Genomic DNA, 24,059 nt, shown 5'->3' on the forward strand with positions numbered 1-24,059 from the left:
GAAACTAGTATCGACCGAGCGAGCAAGGAAAAAAACCATGCAAAGTGAAACAAGTCCCAAAACCTTTAATGGAAATAAAGGAAATGGATGAGATTATGGAAATGGAAAGGATGAAGTGAGTATCAATTTTTGGGACCGACTGTATTACCGGCTGGCTTTGTACAGCGGCATTTCACAGCACTACTGGATAGCCCGATCTAGTGGGCCGGTGAATGGAGACGCCGTGTAAGTCTGAGCAAGTAGGGAAAAAGGGCAGATATCTTAGGATGCTCTGTTGGACCTGTCTGTTGATATTGAATGGTAAATGATCTCTCTGGTTGAACTACGGTCAAGTATTCTCACAGGGCTAAGGTGGCTCTCAACGTGAAGTTGGGTCGAAAGTTTCAAAGCTCTGTAATCACTAAAAAATATTCGAACAGAACTGAAACCACATACACAGGTGATGCACAGTACGATATTCCACCAAGAGGTTGTCATGGACGGGCAATTTTTCTCAAGTTTTTGGTCAACATAGACATGGCCGACTCGCCACGATTGCCTCTGAACGTATGTTAATAAATAAGTAGAGGAATTGAAGATCGGGGCATTCCGTGCTTTGGAAAGGGAAGGGATGAATTGAAACTGATGTTCAAAGTACGCTGAAGAATCTCCTACCTGGACAAAAATACCACTGGAATAATTCAAGTTCTTGCCAGCAGGTTGCGAAGCAAATTTGACAACAATTTCTCACATTGCACTGCGAAATTTGTCTTCCTCTTGGTAGCGTATATCGTCTGTATCACGCACACTAAGGCCAAAAAATCTCCGGTTTCTTGTCACCGCACGCGTCGCGGTAGACCAGCGTTCGCGTCGGCGAAATATAGAATTTTTTATTTTGTATAAAACAATTTCCAAATGCCGCCAAACTTACTTGATCGGCAGGAATTCTGCTACTGCGTAACTTTAAGTGTTTTTGGTGAGTGGGGTTGAGTCATATGTACGGTGAAGGAATCCCCCTAGGCCTCCATACATTTCAGTTGGGCACTCTTATCAGATGACGTCATTCGTGTATCTTTACACTAAGGCCGTGTCCGAATAAGTTGGCTGCGGCTTGATATAATTGTGACGCGACAGAGGGCGCCAGTTACTAGGCGCGGTACGAAGTTATAGATGGCGCTCTGCCCAGTAACAGCGGCAGATGTTAGGTGCGCATAGCTGCGTGTTCAGCGAGCGCGGCGCATAGGCTCTGCCTTGTGCGTTGTGCGATAGGGCAGCGGAAGTCACTGCTTGGTCACGTGAGCGCGATTGCGGGTGTGGTCACAGCAGTGCTAAGGCTAAAAAAAGCGTGCGCAGACTAGATTGCACTTAGTCGTCCTGATCAAAAGCTGGTTCTGAGGTAAGGGTCGAGAATCTTGTTCAAGGGTTAAAGTCACCTAGCCTAGTGTGACTGTCGTGCTTGAGTCCCGAGTGGTGAGTGTGTCGTTGAGGGGCTCGGTAGGTTGAGGGGCTAATTGGTGGTGCGGTATAGTTCCTGATAGGAGCTTGCGGTCGATACAATGGCGGATTGCTATCTCGTGACGTGTGTTGCGTGTAGCGCAGCCCTGACAATAAGCGCCGCGCCTCGAGGAGGAGGGCGCCCTCGCCTTCGTCGGAGGGGCGCGGCGTCACATTATGCATGATTCTATGGGAAATAGGTGTCGATGTTGCCAAATACTCGGTCCCGGGCCCACGTACGTCTGTGAACCAGACAAACGAGGAGATCTTGCGTCCTGCATAAGTATACAAATTGAAAACGCTTTTGAGCAACAAACCGTGAGGGGCCACTCTATTTCAGTAACGGCGAGTCGCCGAGGCAGTAGCGGTATATACACGTCCAGTGCATGCTGTGGCGATGAACAAGCATCGCGTTATGACAACCATACATGTAATACCTCATGCATCGTTGATCGTCACTTGCCAAGACCAAAGACAGATTAGAGCGAGAGGAGATTTTATTTCTGACCTGAAGTTTTTCCCTAATATGTTAAATGCAGCTTGTTTCTTATAAGCTAAAACAGAAAACAAGGTGCACAGTATATCATTTACCTCATGAGAATTTCATTTTCATTTTGACTTTATGGAGCTGAACTAATTTCATTTATTTGTTTTCATATGATATTTGATGTGCAACGTGTTTGCTAAGCTAAAGCAGAAAACAATGTGCAAAGAATGTCATATACCGCTACTTCATGAGAAATTCATTGAAAACCGGAAACTGTAGCTGAACATTTATTTTTCACATACGATTTTACCATGGTTGTATTTTAACAAGCTCAGTCTTGCTAAGAATAGAAACCTCTTTTTTGAGTGAGATGAATGAAACCATTACCTCTCGTCATATTTTGTGGTCTTTTTATTATTTCAAAATTGTTAATTCACACTTCTCTTAGTAACAAGGCCATGTGCTCTAAAGTATATGTGCATGTACGTTATGTACATCACTTCTAAGGGAAAAAAGAGGAAGAAAAAAAAACTGCATCACTGCACCACTTTTGGACCAAGCTCATAATCAGAAACCGGAGTCTTTTTTGGCCTAATAAAATACACGATAATAGATGTAGATTTTATTTGCTCATGAAAGAAAAAATCATACTTTTTTGTTCGACTGCCTGATTCTGCCGCAGTGGTCACCTGTGCACAACCAGGGGGGATTGCCAATGGCGAGGTCGTTGTGAATGATGAATCGCAGGAGTACGGCATATCAGCGGTGTACACGTGCGACCCACTGTACGAGATAAGAGGGTTGGATACACGGTCGTGCAGGGCAGATGGACAGTGGTCTGGTGAATCACCGGTGTGCGTCCCGAGTAAGTAAGCTTGGCAGGCATTTTTGCAGGACCAATCGTCGGGCTAATCCTATGCGATTGGAACAGTTTTCACTGTGTGCTTGCCGGGGACATAAAAGGTATAACTTTCAGGACTCTTCTCAAATTAAATCAAAAGCTAAACTCAACTGAAGTCACGCTTGAAATGAAATTATTATTATCCATGTGTATAAGTTTTACCGCTTCATTTTGGACTATTTAACAGACGATTTAACGGCACTTTAGACTGCGAATCATGAACAGCACACTATGGTAGCATGCGCTGCACCCAGTACCAGTGATTTTTCTCAGTTTACATAGGTAAAGCAGTGTACAAGAAGTGAATTTCTATGATTGCATTAATAAGAATAATTCATGAGGTGACTAATGGAATATTCTGTTAATAGAATGAAAATCCTTTCTGTCATCAACTGAAATTATTCTTTGCAGTGAATAAATTTAAAGACCTCGATGATGTTGATGTTGTAATGTTAGGAAGTATGGGTTTCCATTTGTGTTTTTGCGAGTTTGTATATTTAATGCAGTCTGTGGCGTCAGCAGCATTCGGCCTCGTAAGCCTCCCAATTCCCGGATCGTTGGCGGTCGGGAGGCTCGGACGTGGTCCTGGCCGTGGGCCGCGCATGTCGTCGTCAGGGCGCCAAACTTTGGCATCGAATACCGGCCTTGCGGCGGTTCGCTGATCAGCAGGAACTGGGTGCTGACTGCGGCCCACTGCGTGACTGTCAAGGCAAGACCAGAGATCTTCGGTCAGATCGTGCCGGCTGACACGACGTTGGTTACCCTTGGCGTCCACGACATCACAGATAGTAGTGGAGGAGTGGTGAGTATGTTACTTTCCCTTCCTGATCAGTAGTCATTTTTTATAAAAGATCAGTTGCGCAAGTTAGTAAATTTTAATTCTGCTCTCAGGCTAGTGCTCGCGTTAGGCTAACCGCAGAATACACGCAGTCGTCTCAGATGGCGCATAGTTTTGTGTGTGGTGTCATTATTTTGTTGGCTCTCATACAATAATCATAAATACCTCATTACTTGTACTGAAACTGCAGCCGAAGAACAATCAGTAGACATAACAGAAAGGAATTCGGTCACTTGTGCCCTCTCGAGTCTCGCTTCGGCCGGGTAACATTTCTTGCCAGCTTGTTTTCGTTTTGCTGTGCTTTTAAAATTCAATCATAGGAATGCTGAATCACTTGCAGGCTACTTGACCTGACTGTTTCAGTCTTTGTGTACTTGCCAGAGAGAGGTATCAGAAATCGTCAGGGCACCCTCCTACGATGCTAGAAGTTTTGACGCCGATGTCGCCTTACTCCGTCTCGCGGAACCGGTGACGCTGACGGACCGTATTCGGCCCATCTGTGTCCCAACTGCGGACACCTTTGTCGCCGACAGTGATTATTCCCTTTACGAAGTTGAAGAAATCCCTGACTTGGAAGGCGTAGCCATTGGATGGGGTGAGACTCATCTCTTTTTCACGCGGGTAGAATGTATGCGCCTGCGCAATTTGGAGGCGTGAGTTGGCGCATGTGTGACCCGACCGTAGCCATTACTTTTAGTCCCAGCCTACAGCCTATGTTTGCCTCCTTGGATAAAATGCTGAATGAAATGAAGTTAACCATGGAAAACGTAATACCACTTTGCAGAAATATCTATGCATCTGAAGTGCATGACAATAGGAGATTTTATTAGCTTTTCGATCAAGTACAGGGATGGACTTCGACATCAGACCAGACCAGACAGCAAAAGAAATTGCTCTGACTGTACATAAAAGGGCTTGTGTTACCTCGTCATTGCTAATTAAATCTAAATATATCGAGAAATTCTAAGGTTATTAATGTTTACATTAGAAATTTTTTTGGAATAGAAGAAAGATGAATCTTTCAAATAGAAGAAAAGGAATTACACCTTTACAAAATTTTGGTCGACATGAAATGAATTTAATTATTCAAGCCTATCCGGTCGATCTACCTTTTCAGATTGAGCAGAATGGAATCAAATTGAAGTAAACACGAGTCGAATAGGATTATACTGCAGTAAGTCATGGAAATCTGACTCAGTTGAAGTAACACTGCTTGCCTAACACACCTAAGGCTAATTCTACAATTCCTCACGTGAATTGGTTTTAGAACCGTCTCGTGACGTAGATTTGTTGGTATGGAGTGTTTGTAGAGCATACAGTGTGTTCTACATGTACAGGTTGCAACTTGCAAGTGCACAGGCGTAACAGCGACATTGTATGATTTCTCTTATTTTGGTTATTCTTTGTAGGTCAAACTGGACGAGACCAGCTCTGGTCCAAAGTTCTAATGGAAGTCTACCTTCCTATCATTAGTCGCTCCCAGTGTGAGGATGCCATATTGAGCGGGCTCACTGACAACATGGTGTGTGCAGGATCTTCGGCCGGTAAGTGTATCGCCAAATCCCGGGGCAGTTTTTCCCTGGGCGATTGAAACAGATTAGTTTTGTTCCCTATTCCCCATCGCCCTTACATGGCACTGTGGAAGGCTTGTCCTGGGCCAAATTTGATGGCACTGCTTACCGCAGAATTCCGCGCTTACGATCTGCGCTTATGATTCTGCGCTAACCGCGCAAGCAGAAAAATTCTGCGCTTACCCTTCAATGCACAGAATCCTTATTTACGGGATGTATGCATGCGCACAAGCCAAAATTCATCGCTAATCCGTGAAATACGTTCGCGGTAAGCACACAATTTTCTGCTACGGGAAGCGCTGATTTTTCGCTTGCGGTGAGCAGCGCTGTGAAATTAGGCCCTGTTCACATGGATCTGTTGTCCAAAGCTAGGTCTAGGTATTTACTCTGTTGGAAATGTGCGGAGACGCGCTGACAAGAGCCTTAGCTGCAGCTCTGGAAGCCTGTTTAAGACAAAGCCGACGGCCTGCATGCACAGCAAAAGTCTAGGGTCGCTCACTGCCATAGCAAATGCATGGATATTCTGCGTCCACGTCTAACCCGAACCTGATCGAACGTTTTTACCCGTGTTGTTGTTCATCCAAACACGGCGATACTACAGTGCGCCACCAAGCAGCCCCCCACAGAAAGGCCATTTTCGGAGTGCATGGCGGGAAAATGGTCGACACATTTCATGCACCGGCTCCGGCTATATATTGTGAGAATCACAATATATTGTTTAATACATGTACATACACGCAGTCTGTCAACACTATCAAAGTTATGCACATTGCCAAATCCCGACGCTACAACTTTGACCCCTGGATGTAAACTTCGTCGCCATCAGAAAATCTTTAAGGGTGCATTCCACCAAATCGTTAGATTTCTGCTCGAGACCTCATTAATACTATTGATCCCACAGGGTTTTTCACAATAAGACATGCCATATTCAGGAGGGATCGTAGAGATGTTTCTATAAATCTGGTAGTACTGGCACTGGTTGTTTCCAATTCAGGGTATTTCTTTCACAAAAAGCTTTAACCTGTGGCCCTATTACAGATAGAGGTGGGCGCTACATTCAGAGCGGAGCGCATAGTTTTACTATTTTCGGGGATATCTTCCGGGAAGGGCGAATAAAAAAACCCTGCCGTCATTTACTCTTAATTTCTGGTTATGTTATGTTATCGAACATAGTTTCATTACCAGTCTTAAGAGCAGACTAATCCTTAAACCCATGTGGAAGCTTCCCCTGTTAAAATGTCGGACTCCCCTTTGAAAAGATTCATGAAGTTCGAGCAACCATTTTTATTCAAGTCGAGTTTCCTTAGCTTGTTGGGTAAAACCTTGCCACTCCTTTGCAACCCTATTCTGTCCAATAAGGGTTCGAAGGAATTACGTCAGGTATTACGAAGCAGTAAGACCGTACCAACGCCCAGTCATAGTTTACGGGTGAGTCCATTTGCAGAAGCCCTTTCTGTATCACACAAATTGGACATTGTTTTTATCTCTTGTCTTTTATGTTATGTCTATCTAGGAGGCCGAGACACGTGTTTTGGTGACAGCGGTGGCCCCTTGATGCTGAAGGAGGCAACCACTGGGAGATACTTTGCCTTTGGCCTGGTTTCGTGGGGAGAGGGTAACCAGTGTGCTCAGGCTGGGCAGTACGGGGTGTACGCCAAGGTTGGTAACTTTGAAAACTGGATTCGGGAGACTGCCCAAATTTGAAGGCAGATAAGAAAGTGCTTCTATACGCTTCGAGTAAATGTTCTATTGCTTTTCCTTTATTTACCCGATAAATGCTGAATATTAGCGTTATTGTACCCTTGCATCCATACAAGCAGACTTATGAGTGGAGTAATGCAAAGTGTTGTTTCCCAAATCCCAATAACGCAGTCACAAATGCCAATGTAAATTCATAGTTTAAGGTTTCAAAAACAGAGTGCAAAGTGTCCGTGTTGAATGGGCGTTCTCTGTTGCAGAAAACAATAGTAATGCTATTCTGGAAGTGTAGGCTAGAAGCAAGTTTTAAAACACAATTCCCATGGTTCAAAAATTAGACAAATTGCATGCTTATGAATGTAGGCTTCATTACCAGGTGTAATTATTAGGTGTAGTATTTGACTAACTTTTGCCACATGCTATTTCATAGAGGTTAAAACGAAATTGCATATACAGCAAACAAAGAGGAGATTAGAAGGGGCACCAGAAGGCTGAATTTTTAGTTTGAAAAATCTTCTTCAATTCCAAGCTGCTTTTTTCCCGTAAATTAGTTGCTCCTGTTAAATAGCAAACAAGAATAATTGCCAAACAGGCCAATGAAGCAAGAATAAACCGACTACAAAAACAGTTTCCAGGATACATAAATTAATTTCGTCAGTGTAGCTTTCCCTCGTTCTACGGGTGTTCATTAAGTAGTATTGCTGCTGTTTGTTTGTTTCAAAGACTGTTTTTCCTGTGCATTTGAATGCATATTCTCGCAGATATCTGTGGTTGCCGTAAAGGGGCTTGCACCGCTGGGATTTTTTTAGAGCGTTTAACTGTTACAGTGCACATGGGTCATTTCTGTTTTGACCTCGCTTTGCATAATGTCATGGAATAAAATCACAACAGTACATGTGCCAATGGGGTCCTCATACGCATTCGCCATACTGCTCAGAGAAAGTATTCATTGGCCACGTGGCATAACTGAGCATGGTGAATACACAAGAAACAAAAGCCTGAAACCGTCGTTGAAGGTAGTTTAGCAGGAATTTGTATTGGTCATAAAGATATAATTTCAATACTTGGCGTTGATCTTGGTACGGCAAAACAGATTATAATTCAAGCTGACTTGTCGAGACATTTTCTGCAATCTCACGGCGGATTCGTTCCCCTTGCTGGGCCTTAACGCTCTATCTCGATGATCGATAGGATCCAATCCACGAAGTTCTCTATCCGTGTGTAGACACCGTACTTTCCTACGGCCCCGCAACCTTCGCCCCAGGACACGATGCCGTACGGGAAGTACCGGCCGGTGGTAGCTTCTTGCAACATCAGCGGCCCGCCACTGTCTCCTCCACATGAGTCCTGCCCACCTGTGTGTTAAAAAAGCAAACGCCCGTATAAAATAATTACATCCCAACCTGGTAGAAAGCGGAGGGAGTCAAGTTGGCGTAATGGTTCTTTCCTCGCCTTCCACCTCTGTGGTCCCAGGTTCGATTCCTGATTTTTTTTTTTAGTGGATTGAGTTTTCAGTCCCTACCTGCAGGATTCCGTAGGTTTTACCCAGAAACCAGGGCGAGGAGGTTGCCCTGCTCTGGGCAGATAGAAAAGCGTATATCTAAACAAGAGCGCATAAACGTCCTTTTTAATAGATTTTTTCACATAATTTAACAGAATAGACTGCATAGTTTCTTTGAAGAACAAGAGCGGCTAATGTGTATCCGCCTTCAGAAGAAGTACCCCCCCATTGGTGGAAAAGAGCCATGTTGGTTGGTAGACTTTATTTTGCTCGTAACGATGGGGCCAAAACGCGTGCATAACATAGTTGTCTGTGAACCAACAAAGAGCAGTTCTGACCAAAGGTGCGGTCGTGGCTAGGAAAATTGCCTCCTCCCTTGGTCCAGCTCGGGGCTCACGACACTATGATCTCCCATTGTGATTCTGATTTATTTCAGCGTAGTCCTAGTCTTTGACAACCAGTGGGGGCAAATATGGCTTCCCTTCAGTGAAAATCAAAAGACTAACTTTCTGTTAACCAACGAACTACCAAACGCTACTTCTGCAGTGGAAATACATGTATCTCCCACGTCAATGCTGTTGGGGCATATGTACATTATATGTACATTATGGGATAAACCGTAATACAAATAAAGGATGGGTTTTATGCAAAAGTTTCGACTGCTCATAGAAAAGGTACGTCGTGAGAAGGTCTATTTATGCACCATATTCCGCTTCAAACGTGCACAGTTGGATTGACTGTCTGCTAAAAATGGTTATGCCCATATTCTAATTAAAGTGCCCCAGGCCTGTTTAGAATACACGATGGAAAAGTCGTATATTGATAACGAGTGCGAATGGTGAGAACACTTTCCATTGTACGTTGTCAGTTTCCCCCAGTTGGACCTGCTGAGCCCGATATAACTGTAGAATTTACACGCAGCCTTCATTGTCGCGCTTTTTATTTTGCGTCACTTTTTTTTCGTCGCATAATATGGGCGATTCACAATAGTGCGCCTCCAAGAGTTTGCAACGAGTTGGCCAATCACAACGCGACCCTTCCGTGACGCGCGTTGGATCCACAGATTTTGTGCGTTGTGATTGGCCAACGCGTTCCAAACTTTTGGAGGCGCACTTTTGTGAATCGCCTGTATTATTTCTTACCTTCGCGTGATCCAGCACACACCATGTTACGTGTAACTTGCTTGTAATCCATTGCTTCGTTGCATTCGTCCCTGGACACCTCAATCCCAACGTACACTTCGCGCAGCACGTCTGAAGTCGACCCGCCACGGCTCTGCTTGCCCCAACCGATGACGACGCCTTCGTCCACCCCCTCGGCTACGTTCCTGATGCGCACCCTAGAATCGTCGTCGCGGCCCGGTCGTTTGTTCTGCTCGGGGAGACAGATCGGGCGGATGTAGTTGGATAACTGGACTGACATATTAAGATGCAGCAATGCCAGGTCCGAGTCCCAGGTAGAGGGGTCGTAGTCAGGATGTTTGAAGATTTCAAGCACAGTGGTCTGCAATGAACCAAAATATACAGCAGTGAGATAACAGTGCGTTGAGTTCTGGTGTAGAGTACTGGAATACTGCCAAGCTGTAATCGAACATACCCGATCATCTCCACAAGACAAGTAAAGGATTAAAAATGCAACTTTTACTTAGTCTAGGTATCGATATGAACTCGTTGATGACCTTTTATGACATAACGTCAACAACAGTTAAACAACAGTCGCTTGCAATTCTCTACAATTGATTATTACTTGCACATACATGCACATAGTACTTACGTATACAGTGTCCTGTGTGTTTTGCCAACGGTCGTGGATACCCAAGTATATCTCCAAGGCGTCTGTCGGCACGCGCTGCCCGAAAAAGCGCGGCCGGTCCTCGTTTCCTCCAGTCACGCAGTGGGCAGCCGTAAGCACCCATTCCTCGTTGAGCAGTGAACCGCCGCAGAAGGACTGCTCGCCCAGGATGTCGTGACTCGGAGCGTACACCTTGACAAGTGCCTGCCAAGGCCACGATCCTCTCACTGCCTCTCTCCCTCCGACAATGCGCTGCTCCGATCTGCGGTCTCTGGGCGCGTAGGTGCTCTCACCGCAAACTGTAAAAGGCATAATAATCATAATGCGATAGTGGTGTATGGCATCATCAGAAACCAACTATTGAAACTGAACAAAACTAGACTATAACAATCGACATCCTACCTAAAAAAGAACTTGTTTTTGAAGTACATCCTCGTTGAGGATTAACTTTGCAGACTTGTTACTCAGGTCGAGCCCCATCACAGATATCCGGCACGATACGTGGGAAAGGGGGACCCCCCCTAATGTGATGCACAAGCTGTATACCCATTGGCTATTGTGCATACTGCACCCCCTCGGAAATCTGGAAGGAATTCCAAATATTCCATAAAAACAAAGGAAGACACAATAGATGAGGTCCCCCTTTGCCACATATTTTGTATCATATGGCATCATTATGAAGCGAGATAAGAGAAGGAGAGAACCCTCCCCTGCTTTGTGTTGGTCATTGTTCTCTGGAATCTGAGGAATTCTTTTCAGACACTTGGGGGGATGCATTTGAAGCAAGATATGGGACGGAGAGAACCCCCCCCCACACCTTTGTGTTGGTCATTACTTGATCAGAATCTCAGGAATTCTTTACAGAATCCTGAGGGGATGTGTTAGGTGACAGTTGTCTAGATTGTGCACACGGATTGGACAGGTAAGGGGGTACCCCTGCGTCCCATATCTTGCCTGGTATAGGAAGATGTGTTAGATAACAATAGTCTAGACACTACAGACATCTAACAAAAGACGCATGGTGCAATAACAATGGACGTTTATTGTTAGTGCCCTGTGTTTCTTTTGTTAGATGTTCGTAGCGAGAGTGTGTACAGCGATTGGGCATGTTGGGGGGGGGGAACTCCTCGGTCTCTTGCTGTATATAAGCCGTATTGGTCATTTACATTCAGAATTTTTTGTGGTGACAATTCACACAGGAGACGGTATTTAGACTTCTTAGAAGACTTACTCTTCCCAATTTCTTTAAGGAGAAAACTTAAATACCTGGAATGCAAACCGGTTCGGTGAAGGACCACGTGGCGTTGGCCTGGCATTCTCTGAAGCTCATGCCTTTCAGCTCATAGAAGCGGTCGCATTCGTAGCCAATGGAGTTAGTATAGCTGTAGTTGCTTCCAGAGTAAAACAGGATTCTGCCGTTGCCGAGTGGGGACGGGCTGTCACATGTCACGACTGGTGAAAAAATTATAAGGGTTTGGCGTGCGTTCTGTCGTGACATGATACAATCGTGACTGATTATTCACTGAAATGAAAGACTTTCTTTTATTTAGGAACCTACCTCTAATGCTTATTACAAATAATCTGGTAATCAAACTTTGAAATCATGCTACGATTATTTCCAAGCTGGCTCAAAGGTTGTACGTGCCCAGTAAATGCCTCTTTGACCAATTCACTGCGGGCGGGACCCAGAGAGGGTGAAATTGTCCGAGCTACGGAGCCCCCCCCCCCCCCCGGGGGGGGGACTGCGCTTCACTGGTTCACATCGAAATGCATGCACTACGGTCGCGTCGCTACCAACTATATGAACACTTTCCTCAAGCAAGGCTCTTTTCAACCGATGAGGGGGGTGATTCTGCTCAAGTCGATAGAGGGTGCAGTTCCATGATAGATAATAAAAAAGACTAAATTGGCAGCGCGTTCGCTCACATGGTCTTGCTTTGTGGATCACTCACTGGAGGGATATACTATATAGATAAAACACGCCAATTGTGATGAACGCATTTGACGCAACTGAGACAGAAAGCAGCATTAGGCCTAGTACTCATAAATTTGTGCGCGGCGCGTTCTCAACGCGGCTCATTTAAACAACCTGCACTCCATGGGCTGCGTGCGTAGTCCTTCACTAGATGGCACAAGGAATGGTGGGAACCGCCATGGCGTGGCAAGATTGTTCCCATAGGAACTAGGCTGTATTTAAATAGCTTTGTGAGTGTTGAGCAATGTCATATATTTTGTTTGCGCCCAAAAGCTCTTTTGTCCCCGGTAAGCACGCACGAAGACTTCAAACCTGCGTGCCGATCTTTTTTTGTTAGCGAGAGCTGCAACAGTGCCCTCTACTGCCGCATTGCCTCGACATTTTTGCGGGCAGCTCGATCGTTTACTCAGGGTGACAGATCCCCGACAAGATCAATGCTGAACAATGATAGCACACTGTGGATACGAAGTTATTTACTGTCAGCTTATAATCACAATAAAGCTGGTCTGGTACTTTCCACGACTATAAGACGTGTGTCTGCAGTTGTCTATAGAATCCAATCCTGGAAGAGGAAAAAACCGCGTCGCCACATCAATTTCGAAACATCAGTCTGACCAGAGACAAACTCTTTTTTGGGGGGGGGGCCCTTATGTTAATTCATTACGCATCCTTGCGGGACCACAAAATGTGAATTGGCGCATATGTACGACCTGCCATTGCCGTGCTTTCGTATTCCATATCTATGTTGTTACTTTCCAAAACGTGCGGACACATACAGTTGAAGAATTTGCTGGTCATTGTGGCGCCATCGCAGGGCAGGCCTCTCTTCGGGTTAGTCTACAGCTACAACTGTGTAACTCACTCTGGCAGAAAGGCTGGGTGCCAGACCAGGTGCCGTCGCCTTGGCAAGTTCTCGAAGATGATCCTTGCAGAAAGTAGCCTCCCTTACAACTGAAGGATACTGAGTGCTTAAAGGTGAAATTACTACCGACCATTGAGCCATATGTCGGGGCAGTGAGTGGAGGGCAGGGCCGGGCTATATCAAGTGATGAAACGAAAACACCAGGAAAAGAAACGTTTATATTATAGGCAGTTGGTATATTGCCGTCGCCAGTGAAGTTCCAAAACGATATTCTGCCGGAAGTATTATTTGTATTGGTCTGTATTTATGTCGTCACTGTTGCTGGCAATGCCTGTCGATAGCTATTTGTCGGGTGAGGTATAAATGCCGAGACTTGTGGAGCTTTCCGTCCGAAAATACAGTCACTGACACTGGTACTCGGCTCACAGTATATTCCCACGTGATGATCTTGATCGTAGAGTCCCTTGACGTGCCATCCCAGGATGCCAACATTTTTTGTGTTGCAAAACTTCAAAATCCCTGACATGGCTCCAAATTTCAGCAATCTCACATTTTTAGGAGTTTTAGAAAATCTATAATATTGTATGAAAATCATAACCGTCATTCACATACCCATATTTAAGTTAAAGGAAATTATTCTGTATAAGGGGTGCATTTTAAAACAATTCACTTTCCACGAGCCAAAAAAAGGAAAGGACGAAACAAAAGGGGCCAAAATGAAATTTCATTGGAACTTAGAAATAGAAACTTGGGAATTATGCACAGCAATATTTGAACTTGACAAAATGTAATTTATTTTGCAACTAATTCAGGTAAAAATATTTTCCTTACCACAGGCGAAAAACAAAAGAGGGCTACGTCAGGGGCCAGGCAACGTCAGGGTATATGTACATCAATGACTGTGACATCATAAATATGGACCAATCAGAACAAGATTACCAGCAGAATATAGTTTTGAAGCAAAATATCCACTGTCCCTTGTGTAACCTGTTAAAAATCAAGAAAAATGCATTGCAAGAGGAGAACATAAATTGTTCATTAGGACATTTTACAAAAGATGTCGCTCTAGCAAAGAGGCCGCAAGCAGTCGCTTTTGTATAAGGCCATTTTTAACGGGTACGAGCTATTTACAGAAATGTTACTCGACCGAAACATCAAGATTTGACTGACTTAAGTAGTGAGAGCACAAACATTTCTGAAACATGTTGTGACATTATTCTGCGCACCAGTGACGTAGTATCTCGCGTGGAAACCAGTCCTTTGCTCCGAGTAATCTGAGTGAAATGTCACATTGACCCGATGACCTGTGGTCACTATGTTGGGCGGCCGATCAGCTTCCGTCTCTCCGCAGAATGGGCCAAGGTCATAGCCATCATAGTGAACCTAGTGAGGAATAAATTCTCTGCATTAAAATACAGAGAACGCGCCTGCTAAGTCACCTGAGCTATAATACCGGACATCAACAAACATGGCGTCTTCCAATAGCTAAGTGTGTCGTACTAAGTGTTGCTTACCAAATATAAAACTGGTTTTCAGAAAGCCTGTTTCACTCAGCACATCAGTTGTCAGAGTACTGAACCGACTGTTGGCTTTAGTTTTGGAAATGACACTCATGGCACACATTGCCATGGGAGGGCGTCATGTGTTTGTCGATACTTGATACCCACTTGTAGATCTCGTGACATAGCGGGCGTAATGGGTCTGTTGAAACTCATCTTTTTCAAAAGGATGGCACGAAGAACCACCTTGCAAGATTTTTACTCCAGTAACTTCGTTGGCCACGGCTCTCCGTGTGAAATAAAAGTGCAAAAAGTGTAGCTTGTGTAAACACAGCACACATGCTGTTCTATTTGTCTTATATACTGAAATCATACAAATTATCACTGGCTGACAGCACAAGTTTGAATGAATAAAAATGCCTGCAATCGTAATGTTAGCTTGTTTACCTTGACATAATCGTATGGACATTGTGCTTGCGGGTGCGATTCCACAGCGAAAGCTTGGAAGACGAGGTTGATGACGAACCCAATCTCCACGTGAACCACCCAACTACAGTCAGCATTTTTCGGATACTCCAGTGGGTAGTCTGGTGTCTGGAATTCGTCCGATTCGTGAGTGTAGAGAAGATCTCTGCAAGACACTGAACCAAAAGAGTGACCGAGGCTATGATATGGCGATCACGTATCGCATAGACATTGAAGAATTTTTTTTACCAGTCTTTGATACTTTCGTTTTTCAACACACATAAGCAGCCACACAAAATGTCTGAAGACCACAGTCGTCTGGAAACAACGCTACTTAATATATCAAAAACCTTACCAGATCAAATCATACTAATGAAAACATTGAAAAGGTAAAAATTATTCAACGCTCTGAGGGCAGCAGAAAGACCAGTTCGTCAATCCAACTTTTGATTTTTGTTCTATAATTTTTTTTCAAAATCATATTCGAATTCGTTGCAGGAGGGAAAGGAAAGTCTGATCAGGTTTCGTTGAAATACCTCTGCATTGGCGACTGTCTGGCTGGAGTTCGTAGTGCATGCGACAGGAACAGTAATAACCAGACACGAAGTTATGGCATAGCTGTTCACAACCACCATTATCCACTGCACACTCGTCAATATCTGAGCACAGAGTTGGAGACAACCATACACCAGTAACAGCCCCAACCTTGACATAATACTAATCATTTGACCATTACCATTCTTGTATAATTTGGAAGAAATTCTCACGAAAAACAGACCTCCTCCTTTTGACGCACTTTGGGATGATATAGGGCCTACGTGTTTCAGTGAATGAAACACAACGTTTTCGATGGGGGGATTTCATTGTGGTTTAACTAAGCACCGAGTGACAGCTCTTTAGCAAATTCCACATGACTGTGTTGATGCCACACGTGAAGAGTTCTGTAAACCTCCTCTCTGTTTATCTTAATTTGTAAGAAATCCTAAACATCTCCGATGAACATTATAGCAACCATTGCTACGCTTGTGCGCTTGCGCTGAGCTGAGGTATCTGCCACGAGCTGAAGTGCTCCCCAATCGGCGAAAGAAAGACAGATGGTTACAAGCGGGTTCTTGTACGTGTTCTGCGTGTGCGTAAAGACTATTCATGCCGGAATAAATTAGTTACACGTACTCAGCGTGCTCCGCGCCAAACGCCTCACGGCGCGCGTGCATGGAGTGCCAAATACCACGCCCTCTTTTGTTCTGCTTGGAGCGGATTAAAGCGTATTGATTGTCTTTTCAATCAATAGAGTATTGTAAGTTGCGCACGTTTCTCAATATTAAAGAATTCGCACGTGTGTGCAGTTCCGTCGATACCACCACAGCATTGGCGTTCATATGCAGCAAGGTATGAGACGGAGAGAACCCCCCTGCTTTGTGTTGGTCATTGTCTCGCAGGAATCTGGGGAATTCCTTTCAGACATCTTGGGGGGGATGTGTTAAGTAACAAAAGTCAGGAATGTGTATAGGGATTGGACATGTTGGGGGGGGGGTTACCCCATGGTGTCTCATTTCTTGCTGGGTATATTGGCGTCTCCAAGATTGTATACCCAGCAAGAAATGAGACCGAGGGGTACCCCCCAACATGTCCATTCCCTATACACATTGCAGACTATTGTTACTTAACACATCCCCCAAGATGTCTGAAAGGAATTCCCCAGATTCCTGCGAGACAATGACCAACACAAAGCGGGGGGGGGTCTCTCCGTCTCATACCTTGCTGCATATGCAAGATTTAGCTTCTAGGCTGGTACCTTCTGCCCGATAGTGCGCCAGGAATCCCTGAAACGGCTCGTCGTTCGAGAAGTCTGAGTGGAACTTGACTAGCATGTTGTTATTGGATGTCGTCAGGTGTACTTCACGGGGGGTCCTGTCTTCCATGACCATCTCGTTTCCGCAGTATGTGGCCAGCTCAATACCTTTACTCAGCACCTAAAAAGAGAAACACGGTGTCTTTTACAGGTGTTTCTTTGTTACCGTTAACTATTACTGTACTATTTGGGTGAGATGCGTGCAACACAAATTGTGGCTTATAGGCCCAGGAAAAGGTAATCTTTTTCTGTTCTCCAGGACCCCCCCCGGAATTCCCCAACGTTTCCATTTCTAAGCATTCTTTGCGTGCGCTGTACGCTAGTGTCTAAAGAATTGCGATCGGTCGAGGAAAGGTGGCACATTAATACACTCATTTGCCTTCTGCGAGGGGAGCGGCTTTTAATTAGATCGGTGGGCGCGGCGCTGTCAGCTGGCCGACTAATACAACCTTATATTTCGGTGAATATTGACTCTCATATGCAGCAAGGTATGAGACAGAGAGAACCCCCCTGCTTTGTGTTGGTCATTGTCTCGCAGGAATCTGGGGAATTCCTTTCAGACATCTTGGGGGATGTGTTAAGTAACAATTGTCTGGAATGTGTACAGGGAATGGACATGTTGGGGGGGTTCCCCTCGGTCTCATTTCTTGCTGGGTATATTGACTCTGCACGTCTGTTCTTTCATCACACATCAATCTGGGGGGCATGGTTAATATAACCCCCAGCGAATAGGAACCCACCACCTAAGCCCGAGATTACATTCATGGTGGAAGCTTCCTTGTGGTCTTAAATAAGCAACGAATAGTATCTAAGTCGACTGTTGTAGTCCTTTGTTAGGAAAGATACTAACTCTCCGTTACCTTTTTTAAAGACGGAGTTTCATTTGCGAATGAAATGGGTCGGTTTTTCCTACGGAAAATTATTAAAATTCCTGCTAAACTTGACAAGCTGGTTGATAGATCATGAGCATTTTCCAGCTCTGGTGTATATTCTGGGTGTCATATGGATGGTTTTTCACCGCTTTCTGAATTAGATGTGAGAAACCCTATTAAGAATTCTGCCTTTGCTCTCTTGACCCTATTGCAACTGCTGTAGTGGTTGATCGTATTGAACAGATGTTTTACGTGCAGTTATAACTTGAATCATCAATAGTTCACTTACTTCTGGCACTTTTCCTACTGAGTGGAAGCAGCCCTTAGTTACACCTATTTTGGAAAAGTATAACCTTGAGCCGGTGTTGGAAAACTACCGGCCAGTTAGCAATCTTTCATTTGTGTCAAAATTGAATGAGAGGGCTGTTTTTAACCAAGTGCATGATTATTTCACTGTTAATAAACTGTATCCGCCACTTCAGTCTACCTATCGCAAATCACAATACTGAAACGGCTCTCATCAAGTTTTACAATGACATCCTTATGAAAATGACAGTCAGCATGTTGTTCTACTTACTTTACTTGACTTAAGTGCTGAGTTTGATACCTTTGATCATACTATTTCATTAAGTCATCTCAGGTCCAAATTTGGCATATGTGGTCTTGCACTGGATTGTTTCTCATCTTATCTAACCGGCAGCAGTCAACGTGTACTGATACAGGGATCCAGGTCTGAGAAGTTTAATTTCACCTGTGGTGTTCCACAAGGTTCCTGTCTTGGACCCTTTTAGTTTATCATGTACTCCTCAGGGTTATTTGATATCCTTGACACTCATTTATCTGATGTGCATTGCTATGCAGATGATGCACAATTGCATATCTTTTAAAACTGGATTACTTAGCTGATCAACAGGTTGCCATCTCAGCAATGGACAGTTGCCTCCGAGATATTACAGAGTGCTGCAGAACAGACTAATGTTGAATGACAGTAAGACTGAGTATAAGGTTCCTTATATCACAGTTGCCGGCACAAATATCATGCCAGTGACTACTGTGAGGAATCTTGGCTTCTTGTTTGACCCCAATTTGTCTGTGGGTTCCCACATTACGAAAGTCTGTTCCACCAGCTTTTATCATCTCTAAACATAAAACGCATCAGCAAATTGTTATCTCGTACTTCTCTTATTATTTTAATTCATGCCTTCATCGCTAGCCAGCTGGATTATTGTAATAGCCTGTTTTATGGTTTGCCACATGTTCAACCTGCCAAATTACAAAGAGTTCAAAATGCTGCGGTAAGACTGGTTGCAAATGTAAATAGACGTTGTCACATTACCCCTATTCTTAATTTAAGAATTGCACTGGTTGCCGGTCAAATTTCCTGTCATGTTTAAAATGTTACTGCTCGTTTTTAAATGTATTCACTCCTCAGCACCCGATTATCTGCGTGACTTTTTACTGTTAGAAACCAACATTGTTATAGTTTGAGGTCAACAGGTGAAATATTACTTGAGTATCCTAGGGGTAGAATGCTACATTCTTTTGGTGATTATGCTTTTGCTTCAGCTGCCCCAAAGATTTGGAATGATGCGATGTTCCGACTGCCCTCTTCGCATTTCTTCTCGGCAGATATTGTGGACATATTTCTCATTTTGTGTTTCTTATCAAGGGCATTGGTCGTAAGGAGGGGGTGTTTAATGTTACAGGTACCCACACGGGAATGAACAAAAATATTGTTGGAATGAAAAATTCATTATTGGAAATAGGATAGATGTGATTATATGCGTGTCTATATAAGAAAACCTCCAGTAAAACTTGAAATGAATGCTTCGCCCTTGTCAAGCAAACGTTCTTTTCTAGTTAAAATGGACATCATTACAATTGTTGTGGGCTTTTCCATTAGTGTCTTATCATTTCCACAGGTTTTAACCGCAACGACAACCTTTCATAAGAGGAAAAGCCGCGTAACCAGTGTAATTTTATTCATAGTGCCAAATGAAGCATCTACCGTAAAACTTAACCAAACACACAACTTAATGCCATATCTCCACCCCAATCACACTTGGTCTATTATCTGCATCTTTTGAGTAGCTGCCGATTCCTCGGTCATACCTTGACGTAGTCATACTCGCAGTTGTTGGATGCCTCCAACTCGAAGAGGCTAAAGTACAAGTTTACGATGTAGCCTGGAGGCACAGTGATATTCCAGGCCAAATCCTCGTTGTTGCCATAGGGTTCAGGAAAGTTGCGGGGCGCCAACTGGCCGGAGAGGGCGCTCAGCTGAGTGGCTTCGCCGGAAATTTTGGCGGAAAAACAAACGACACACAATAATACCACAGCAACAGGATGCTGCCTGCAGGTAAAAAGATAAAATGAAAAGTGGTATCAAACACCGAATTCAATTTTTTAAGAACAATTTGCACTGTACTAAATAGAGCTTGTGCATGGCGGCCATCTCTTCGATATTAAGTGTTTCTGTCTATAGGGATTAAGTAGACCTGTTTGTCCTATCCGTTTGTAACGAAAGCAGTTACCGGAAACATGACTGCCGTAAACACCCTCTATACTATAGCATGTTCATGTATGTATAGGCATGAGATGACATGACCAACAAGACAACGATAGCCTGTTCGGTATTCCATCAGCGCATGCCCCAAATGAAGAGCGTCCGAGGTCCTCCGCGGTCTGCCGGGCATAGCTAAGCCTTGAGGGAACGAAGCTCGCCTTTTTTGAAATGCCAAATTGCCTCTTGGCACCTCCTCAGGCAAAACTCTGCCTGGAAACTGCAGTGATAAAAGCCAGCGAGTCCAGAAACATTGTTTGCTACCGAAAATTACATCACTGACATGCTATCACAATCAGACTTCATTTTGCGTTCTATCAAAGTGGCTGTAACATGGTGGAATTATCGTGATCTGGATCACGATGTTTTTTCTTTGAAGTCTTTGTATCATCAAGAGTGTTTTGCCTCAGTGCCTTGCGTTACCTACGAGGAGGAAAAACCTCATCCGTGGCTTGATAAGACAAACGATCATATGTGACCCGCTCTGTGAAAAGGAGTCACAAGTCTCGGGAGAAGTTTTGGAATAAGAAGTTCTTTAGAATAATTTTGCACAGTGTAAACCAATAGGAACACAGCATTTTTCACCATGGATTATCCACTTTCATCAGCATGCCAAACTGAGCGATACATCAAAACAAAAGTCTCAATTTGCTCTTTCAAATACAAATGGAAACTCAAAAAGTGGCTCTGGCGACTTATGACTCATTTTCACAGAGCGGGTAACATATTTGCCGGACCTTCTACAATTTAATGTTCATATAAGTAGCTCATGTACTTAGGCCTACATGACGTGTGATAAATGCTTCTTTTTATCGAAAGTCGTGTATTGATTTTGCTTTTAATAAACAATCAAATGGTTCTGGTTCTTTTATATATCTCTGCATATTTTAAGTATGTGCATTCGAATACTTGATATTCATATTGTTCCAAATATACTCACCAAGGTTGCCTTGCCGCCATGGCTGATATTTTGCAATGGCAGTGCTGAGCCAGCCAGGATATGAAGGGAACAATCAACCCACGATGGGGCCAATGTTCGCCCATTGTTAACGTGTTGTTTATTGACAGTTTGATGATTTCCTCGATAATGAGAGATACCTGTGGATAATAAGCCCCTTTGCGCGGGACCAGGTCGTTTTTTTAAATGAGCCGAGGCGGGTCGACGGGAATTGAGCCGATCAGGTGAGATGCCTGTTCTGTCGATAAACTGCGGTCGTGACTAACACCGCTTCAAAGGTTAAATGCGGGTTTTGATTGAAAAGGGGTTTATTGTTGACATAAATAAAAACGTACTAATTGTTGGCATCAATTCAAAATGTTATGTCCTTTTGTACCCTGCGTCTAATCAGTTTTATCGAGGGTGAAAAGGGTATTAGAATCACTGGCGGCGGAAGCGGGGGGGATCCCCCTATATTTTCGACTGGGGGCTTGCCCTCTACACTTTTTGCAGGTCCTGAAATGGGGTGGGGCATAATTGATCGGCCTATTAATAAATTATGATGCTTGATGGTTTAAAAACTCCCCCCCCCCCTCACTCTGAAAATCGTTCCGCAGGCAGTTGTCAGAAAAGTTTCTTCAGAAAGCCAATTGTATCAAAATTCGGTTGTATGTGATGCTTTGGTTTTGGCTTTGGCCTGTGAATTTGTTGGGGAATAATAATTCCACTAGTCCTGTTGAGACTTTGGTACATGGAACAGGTGCTGCTTGCAATTTGATAATTTGCAATCAATCTTATCCACAGAAAAGTTGAAAACACCAACTGCGTAGAGAGCTTTCGTGCATCACACGTGGCTACTGTTATCATATGCCAGCCAGTCCCGTCTTTCAGTCCAGGAAGGTTGGAATATGGCTGGATGTTTCTTTGTCGCCCATCTTTGTCAAAGATTCTTTTCCTTCTTGGTGGGTTATTGACACCTTTCAGAAATAGAGGCTTTGCCATCTTGCAGGGCAGCTTTTTTGTTACAGAGGGAAAATTCCTTTTACAAATGTACTATCCGCAGTGGAAAATTGGTACTGGCCTCCAAGATAGCAGCCATGCAAACCCTTTGTGCACTATATAATAATGAAGGCAGGCTGAAGGCCCGAATAATCCCTTTTAAATAACGTCATATGAATAACACTGCTGGAATGAGAAACTCTGAACTCACATAGACAGTGATGTTGGAGATAAGGCTTAAAGTGAAACCGAGATTTGAAAACCACATAGTTTCCTGACGAAATATGAAACCATGAGAATTCTCGAGCTAATAGACATATGTACTGATGACGTCAGACTTTTCTGCAGTTGCATTTTCCCATGGAACCAGTGGGGCCCACGGGCACTGGTCACCATAGGAAAGCACTCCTGTAAAAGAAGTGTATACCGTCATCAGTGCAGAGGGCTATGTTAATTACGCACATGAAAGAGCGTGCTTGAAAGAAGTTGCAGATTTCAAGACGTTACTTTGCATGGATCTAATGGGACACACGATTACCACTGTCCACCTTGCGTCAAATCAACGAGATGCAGAAATCGGTCTTTTGGGAGTGAAATTATAGTAAAACAATACGTATTTCGGCAGTATGTACTAATAATAAGCACTCTTAATGAGTTATATCTCCCTTTCCCTTTTGTGCTGGTTTATTTGCCAGAGTTTAGATTAATTTGTTTGTCTGTGTTTGTTTGTTTGTTTGTTTGTTTTCGAGCACCATGATACACTTCTGTGAGCACATAATGCATATTGGTACAATGTACCTTGAATAATTTGCACAAAAGGCCAGGATACTGTGGAGAGCAGCAATGTTCAACAAAGGGCTAATTTGTCAAAGTAGAGTTTATTACGCATTCTATGTCGTTTACTGATCGTCATGAACAGTTTTCAAGAAGTATAAATAAACATAAGACCATTCAAATACGGAAACAACATGAACTGAAATTCACCAAGCAAATAATGCAATCTCTCTAAATATGGAAGAGTGAAAAACTCAATCTTAAAACGTATGAGTTCCTTCCACTCGAACAGTAAAAAAAGAAACCTGCAATTAGTGGATTTTCCACTCTTCGAAGGAGCCATAACAGGGATAACTCGAAAAGACTTGTTTCAATGGCTCCTCTTTTATTAGTTATTTCTATCCTGTTGCAGTAGTTTTCACTCTTTTGGAGTATTTTAATTCATTTCTCTGTGGGATTTATTATTTGGAACAACATGGCGGTTTATGAGGAAGTCATTCTTTTTAGATAGAGTTTTTCATCTTTTGCCTTTAGAGAATATAGGATCACTAAAATGACAATAATGTCTTTGAAATGACGATCGTAACTCTAAAGCCTATTGTAGATTCAAACAATCGACGGTGAATTTCATGGGATCTCTCATGTTGCAGCAACCAAAATGTCACGGTTACGTGGGGGGTGTTGCCACCTTGACGTAGTGGGTCCGCTCAACTTTTAAATTGAGGACAGGAAACTGCTAGGTGATCACAGATTAATCAAAGAATAACATATGTATTCAGTACAACATGACGTTCTGTGATTGCATATCAGATTAGATTTAATTATTCAATCCAACAATTATGAGACAGCATAGGCCACACTATAATATAAAGATCTAAAATATGAGGATGACAATAACCAGAAGTGTATTTGTTTAGGTTTCTAGGTGATTGTAAATTAAAATCTACTAAATTCCCACTGGCACTACACGCTAACTTTCAATAACTTCCCAAGGGCATTGT

At 43.6% G+C, this 24,059-nt stretch overlaps 2 protein-coding genes across 2 annotated transcripts in view; one reads left to right on the forward strand and one right to left on the reverse strand.

Annotated features, from left to right (window-relative positions):
- LOC110989287 (mannan-binding lectin serine protease 1-like) overlaps positions 1 to 7,613 on the forward strand; it is a 22,744-nt gene extending 15,131 nt beyond the window's left edge. The window contains exons 8-12 of the mRNA XM_022253569.2: positions 2,643 to 2,825; positions 3,368 to 3,663; positions 4,081 to 4,294; positions 5,109 to 5,243; positions 6,784 to 7,613. Coding sequence (XP_022109261.2) covers positions 2,643 to 2,825; positions 3,368 to 3,663; positions 4,081 to 4,294; positions 5,109 to 5,243; positions 6,784 to 6,974 — 1,019 coding nt within the window. The 3' untranslated portion in view covers positions 6,975 to 7,613. The remainder of the gene's footprint in view (positions 1 to 2,642; positions 2,826 to 3,367; positions 3,664 to 4,080; positions 4,295 to 5,108; positions 5,244 to 6,783) is intronic.
- On the reverse strand, positions 7,009 to 21,423 carry LOC110989288 (mannan-binding lectin serine protease 1-like). Its single transcript, XM_087147177.1, has 11 exons — positions 21,289 to 21,423; positions 19,898 to 20,138; positions 16,857 to 17,034; positions 15,598 to 15,720; positions 15,044 to 15,237; positions 14,324 to 14,480; positions 13,098 to 13,271; positions 11,527 to 11,712; positions 10,243 to 10,559; positions 9,612 to 9,972; positions 7,009 to 8,323 (listed from the first exon to the last, which is right to left on the reverse strand). The coding sequence occupies exons 1-11, from the start codon at positions 21,390 to 21,392 to the stop codon at positions 8,133 to 8,135; spliced, it is 2,226 nt and encodes a 741-aa protein (XP_087003303.1). The 5' UTR covers positions 21,393 to 21,423; the 3' UTR covers positions 7,009 to 8,132.
- Between the last annotated feature and the right edge of the window lie 2,636 nt (positions 21,424 to 24,059).

The sequence above is a fragment of the Acanthaster planci genome, linkage group LG16 (genome assembly GCF_054643075.1).
Source record: "Acanthaster planci isolate LZ-2023a linkage group LG16, COTS_SCS, whole genome shotgun sequence".
Taxonomy (NCBI): Eukaryota; Metazoa; Echinodermata; class Asteroidea; order Valvatida; family Acanthasteridae; genus Acanthaster; species Acanthaster planci.